Source organism: Symsagittifera roscoffensis, chromosome 1, assembly GCF_963678635.1.
Source record: "Symsagittifera roscoffensis chromosome 1, txSymRosc1.1, whole genome shotgun sequence".
Classification (NCBI taxonomy): Eukaryota; Metazoa; Xenacoelomorpha; order Acoela; family Convolutidae; genus Symsagittifera; species Symsagittifera roscoffensis.
In genome coordinates, this window is record NC_087062.1 from 63,816,491 (window position 1) to 63,823,080 (window position 6,590).

The window sequence follows — 6,590 nt, forward strand, 5'->3', positions numbered from 1 at the left end:
GAAATTAAACCGGCTGATGTTGGTAGTGGTTAGCGGGGACAAGCAAAGTAGGCAAGCTGTTACTTTTTTTTTAACTTTTGAGATGAAAAAAGTATTCCCTTACTACGGGGCAGCCAACAAAAAATTCATGTAGAAATTTGCAAAAACAGAGGGTGTGAACGATTTATTCAGGCAATATTTAGAACAAATTAAACATTCACAGCAATAGTGATAATTTACACCACTACTTCTGTTCCAGAGCCAGGAAGTCGGTATGCTCCTGGTATGGTCCCTTGATGAAGGCCGTCTGCTTCCACAAGTCGGGAGTCAAGAACGAGTATGTCTTTCCCAGAGCAGCATACACGGCCTTTGCAAAATTTCCCAGAGTCGCAGTTTGTCCTAAATATTGAAAAACTGATATAACTAAAAAAAAAGCCAACAGACAGCTGGAAAAGAGTCAATGAACACAAGTACACAAAAAAAATCCCGACTTGTTTTTGAAAACTATCAATTTTCAAAAAAAAATAGATGACCTTAAACCTCTTTAGTTTCTAGAACAAATCTTGTTTGGGTTCTTTTTTGATAAAATAAACCCAATTCGAGAAGACGGGATCAATAGGTAAAATTTTTATTTCGCTGAGAAATCTGATAGTTAAATTTCATTTTCGAAACTAGAAGTCGATCAGATTTTTGTTGCTTGATAGTAGAGCTTGCATTCCTTTTAACAAATAAAATGAACTGAATTTAAAAAGTCAAAGAGCGAAAAAGTAAAATCGAGCATGAACAATTTTTAAATTCGAGCTTGAACAATTTTTATAGTCTTATAAATTGAGTTTTGTCACGATCAGTTTTGTCAGTTGGTCACGATCAGCAAAATTGTGGAGGTCACGAAAAACAAAATTGTAAAGTTCACGAAAAATCGATCAGATTTTTGCTGTTTGGTACTAGAGCTTGCATTCCTTTTAACAAAAAAAATGAAATTTTAAAGGCCACGAAAAGTTGTGTAAAGGTCACGAACAGCAAAATTGTAAAGATCACGAAAAACGTAATCGACTTCTAATTTCGAAAATGGAAATTTATTATCGAATTTCCCAGCGAAATAAAAGTTTTACCTATCGATCCAGTTTTCTCAATTGGGTTAATTTTCATCAAAAAGTATCCATAATAAATTGTTCTACAAATTCAACGAGCTTTAAGGCCATCTAATTTTTTCTTCGAAATTCCAAATACGAAAATTTGTGAAAAAACAAAGTGGTTTCTTTCAGTTTCTTTGCGTTCATTAGTCTTTTCCAACTGTCAGTTGGCTATGTTTCTTAGGATTTAGGGGGGGGGACGCTCTCTCTAAGGGATTCGACCCCCTGCCGACCCACAGGGTCCCCCCTTTGGTACTTTTTAAGAAATCCATTTTTGGCCGACCGACCCTAAAACTTTTCTAAAGGCGCCAAAATATACTAACTTTGAGGGGGAGTGCGCGCAAAAAAAAACACGTTTGTTCCGAAAAAAAGTGCACAATAACAACTCTTCCGACCTGTTTTTTCAGAAATTCGCCACCGGCGCAAAAATTTGACTAAAAAACCGTCTTTTTAGTGCTTTAGGAGATCTCGGAAAATCAATTTTGTCGACTTTTTGAGAATCCGCCCCCCTCGAGAAAATCCTAGATCCGCCCCTGTTAAAAATCATCGCGACCTACATAAGAGTCTGAACCACGTTCATCGACTCTTAAATATCACAGTTTGAAATTTACGGGTATAGTTATTTCATCGAGCGGGTAACTTTCTTCTCAAATGCAAATTACAGAAAAAATGTATTTCTAAGTTGCACCTTTTAAAATTGTTTGAATTAACAAGGAAGACGAAAATTTAGGCCAAGGAACATTTGTAAATCTGTTTTTTTTGACGTTCAAAGTAACCCACGGGTTAATTAAAGCTCCATATCGGATTTAAAAAATAAACTAACGTGAAAAAATGAGATGATATTACAGTGCTCATATAAACTAACCGGACAAAACGCTTTAAAATTGAAATTTAAAACGCATTTTCTCAAATTGGGTTGAGTTTAGGTGAAAACTTATGAAGACAAAACTTGCCTAAAATTTTAGCAGAATTAATATGGTGTAAATTGTTTTGCGAAATTCGGGTCCGAAATGTTACCCCAAAAATAGGTCATTTTGACTTTTCTTAGTTAATAAAAAATTGCGCCGAAAAGACCCAGTCGATCACAGACATAATTATATCAAAGTGAGCCCCTTACGTAGCCCAACAAACTTTAAGAAGGGCATAATCTCCAAAATATTGTATAAGTTAATTTATTTTTGTTTGATAGACAAAAAAGGTCATTTTTACTATATAAAATACCAACTTTTTATTAAAAAACAATTTTTAAACAACTTTGCATTTTTTTTTGGAGAAAATACCCTTCTTAAAGTTTGTTGGGCTACGTAAGGGGCTCACTTTGATATAATTATGTCTGTGATTGACTGGGTATTTTCGGCGTAATTTTTGATTAACTAAGAAAAGCCAAAATGACCCATTTCTGGGGTAAAATTTCGGACCCGAATTTCGCAAAACAAATTATACCATATTAATTCAGCTAAAATAATTTTAAGCAAGTTTTGTCATCGTAAGTTTTCACCTAAACTGAACCCAATTTGAGAAAAACGTGTTTTAAATTTCAAATTTAACGCGTTTTGTCCGGTTAGTTTAAATCAGCACTGTATTTCGTCGCCATCTCTCGTGAAACAATTATCAAAAAAATGTTGTTTCGGATGAACAAGAAACTAACCACTAGAGCATGTATAGCAATCTTCAACGCCAGCCATCTGAAGCAACTTCTTGGGCACTGGCGAGCTCACAATTCCGGTTCCCCTCGGCGCAGGAATCAGTCTCACCATTACACTTCCGCACTTCCCTGTAACCTTCACAGGCACAGTATGCGGCAGACCAATGTTGTTTCCCCAGTATCCCCTTCTAATCGGAATCAGAGACAGCTTAGCATTAATAATAGCCCCTCGGATAGCTGTTGCCACTTCCTTGGAGCACTTCACTCCCAGTCCAATGTGTCCGTTTGAGTCTCCGACAGCTACGAAAGCCTTAAACCTCGTTCGCTGACCAGCTCTTGTCTGTTTCTGCACTGGCATAATCTTCAGAACTTCGTCTTTCAGGGTTCCCTCAGCCAAATGATCAACCACCTCGGGTTCCTTGATGGGCAGGGAGTGTAGGTATATTTCTTCTAATTTCCTTATTTTTCCAGCCTTGACGAGCTTGCCCAGTTTGGTAAGAGGGACCCATTCTTTTTCGGTCTTCTGTCCGCGGCCACGGCCTCGACCGCGTCCTCGGCCTCTGGGTCGACCTCCGAATCCTCCTCGTGGCTGTTGTTCGCTCATTTTTCAATTAACAGAGATCTGAAATTGATTGACATAGAGCAAAAAAACTTTTTCTTGAAAAATAAACTTGTCGCAAGAGCCAGAGAGAGAATACTTCATATTACAGACATTTATTTAAGATATATTTTAGCTAACTAAAAGTAGTACAAAGAGCTTTTCAATAAATAAACTAAACGTTATAAGATTTTTCTAACTATAAGATTTTTCTAACTTTAGCTGACTACTTTTCCGAATAATTCCACAAATCATAGAAAAATTAGTTATGATGTAGAAAACTATCAGTTTACAGCACAGCACATCAATAGAAAAATAAAATCTCCTTTTCAGAACATTTGCACAATCTGTTGAGCTCGATTCTTTTCTCGTTAAATCTCCATATTCGCTTGATTTATTGTAGCAGAGGAATTGAACCTGTCATATTTAGCTCCAAACTCTTCGCTTTTACGACGTACAATCGCTGCGTTCAACTTGTCATAAAAAGTCTGCATTGAGCCGAGAAGACAACTTCCACTGGCTTTATAGACTATCAGCAACACCATCATTGCAATCAACGCCCCGCCAACAGAAACTGCAAAAAACACACTGAAAAGGGCATTAGGGAAAGAGCTTTGTTTCGTCGAGTTGCAAACAACACTTGTTTCGAACTCGAACAAAAAATAGCAGTTTGACTGATCTCTACCGACACTCTCCTTTACATGTCTCACGTTTCCATGAAGTTTGTCGTGAACACAAGTCAATATAATAATTGCTGACCGTTTATGACCTTCGCAGAGTCCAGAAGTATATGTTTGTCCGCTACCGAATGTTATTATCATATGTTCGCTGCCCTTCACAACCCTAGTATCATTCTGCACGCCCAATACAACTCTTTCTCCTGTGTCGTTTACAAGATTTCGCTGCCATACAGCTGCCTAAAACAATATTTTATGAATGATTTGATTGCACGAAAACATGAGATAGGAAAAATTAATCGAAGTAGTTTTGATTTTAACCTGAGAAAACGGATTGTTGCATAAATGAACAGTGTATTCATTCACTGAATGTTGATCTTGTATGATGAAGCCATACGCTTTCAAAGGATCTAATATCTGCAAAAGTTGTCGGCGCTCCCCATCAATTGCACTTCCAGAACATCCCACACTTAATGTTTCTTCAAAATATATGCAGAATAACAACAATACTGCAAAGAAAGCTGCAGCCATTTCTGCGAATCTGAAAAATAATAGGCCTATAGCAAAATTTGTACGCATGAGAATTGAAGCCAGGTGTTTTGTACCTTTTATGCAGACAACCAGAAAGGCAACCATCCTTAAATCAGGCCAGTATACGGGAAATTATAACACATAATGATACAAAACAAAACGAAATAATCTAATAACTTTTATATTAAAATAAGTCAGAAATCGAACTAACATTGATACAAGTATATTATCACGGACTACACCAGGTACTTAGATCAGAATTGGAGCGCAGCAATGACGCACCCATCATTCCCACGGTTGAATGCCATTCCGATACGCTGCTAAGGTATTTGAAGGCCAGCTTCTCGCCCGTTACGACGCGTACTTTCTCCGAAAGCTCCTTCAAGAAATCGAATTTAGTCTTGACTATGCCGCACAGTGTCTTGACGGAGACTGTTCCAAAGAGCCTTGTAGAGGGCAGGTCAGCATAGTATTGCCTCTGGGCAAAATCCCATTCCAAAGTGCGTACTCCGAATTAAGCTGTCAGTGTGATGCCACATTGGCGTCTCCCATCCTGACACTTCGAGCCAACTGATTCTGCTGTTGATTTCAAAGTTTCTTTCCGGGCAAAATTAAATTCTGCATGACGAGTGAAGCTATGTTTGATCTTAGGACAAATTAAGGCATGACAACCTTCAGTATCACCAAGGATGCCATACTTGCAAAAGTTTAGTTAGGTGGCAGGGGCAACAAGACGAATACCGGCAGCGATTCTGAATTCTTCATCTGAAAGCGTCACACCAACACTCCTAGAGGACAGAACAGCTAACCGCTCGCCTGACCCGGGTGTTCGGCACCTGTTTAACCGAGCCCTTTCATCTGTGGCGGTTAGGTTGTCGGTGGAAAATAATACGCAATGAAGGTTGATGAGCAGATCGATTGATTCTCCACGAGACGGAAACCAGCGTAATTCACTGAGAAAGATCTGCTGCTAAGATCGCTCGGCGATGATTCAAAAAGAAGAAAGAAACCTGTCTGTCTGGAAAGCTTCTTGCCACCAGAAACAAGCGTTCTAAGCAGTTCCTGCTTATAAGCTTTTTTCGAACTGCTTGTTCACCCAATCCAGGGCAAAGAAGTGTAGTGTTCTCTACCGGTACACAATCCTTCAGCTGACTCGATGCAGTATTCCTTCAGCTGAATCGATGCATTATTCGCCGTACACAATGAAGCTGGACTGCTCGGAACATAACTTCACGAACCTCAGTATCATAAAATTTTGGATACAATAAGGGTCTATATGATGACGATCATGCTCACAGGATATACTTTAAGCCAATGAGCTAACAAGAACTGTTTTCAAGATTTATCTTGAATTGTACCAAGAACACAAGAGTAGCATTTGCTACCTGTATTGCGATGGAGATTCTGCGTTTAAGAAAACTACCTGTCCTGGGTTCCTTGGAACAAGCACTCACTTTCTTTAGGAGTTATTAGTAAGATGGTTAATTGTCTGAGCCATACATACCTGGCTCTTTTACCCAAAATTTTAAATTCCATTTCTCGGTGCGCGGAAAAAAGCAAATGCTCATCTAAGTTCTAAGTAATTATTCAACCGCTCAATTTACTTTAAATAACTAAACTAACAAACATGAAAAACAGAAAGATATAAATGCAGAACAGATAGAACAGGAATGTGCAAGGAATGTCAGTTTACTGCCTCAAGGATGCAGCCGGCGTAACCACGTTGAATCGCCAAGTCTTACCGTTGTTTCAAGTAATTGCAAGCAAATTTATCACCTGTGATGTCCCGGATGCGTCTGGCGAGTTCCTTCAAGAAAATAAAATACGACTTACCACTTCCACAAGAGTCTCTATCGCAATGGGCTCAAAACTCACGATCGTGGGCAAGTCTGCATAGTGGGCTCTTTTACGAACGTCTGCTTCAGTAGCAGCATTGGCACCCGGTGCGCACGCTAACCGCATGTTTGAGCTAGCGAGCCTGCTGATGCAAGTGAAATCCCAAGCGAGCGTTCTCTCTCTTTGTCATG

General features: G+C 38.9%; 1 protein-coding gene across 1 annotated transcript; it reads right to left on the reverse strand.

The window, feature by feature from the left end:
* Nucleotides 1-148: 148 nt before the first annotated feature.
* LOC134856886 (small ribosomal subunit protein uS5-like) lies at nucleotides 149-3,379 on the reverse strand. The gene is made up of 2 exons (XM_063873180.1): nucleotides 2,761-3,379; nucleotides 149-378 (listed from the first exon to the last, which is right to left on the reverse strand). Exons 1-2 carry the CDS (start codon nucleotides 3,359-3,361, stop codon nucleotides 224-226), a joined length of 756 nt encoding a protein of 251 aa, XP_063729250.1. The 5' UTR covers nucleotides 3,362-3,379; the 3' UTR covers nucleotides 149-223.
* Between the last annotated feature and the right edge of the window lie 3,211 nt (nucleotides 3,380-6,590).

Bases quoted from the DNA above. Each gene is read 5' to 3' on its own strand.
- LOC134856886 (XM_063873180.1), bottom strand. From the start codon at position 3,361: ATGAGCGAACAACAGCCACGAGGAGGATTCGGAGGTCGACCCAGAGGC. The intron at 379-2,760 runs GTTAGTTTCTTG...TTCAATATTTAG, and splicing joins TTGCTATACATGCTCTAGTG to GACAAACTGCGACTCTGGGA.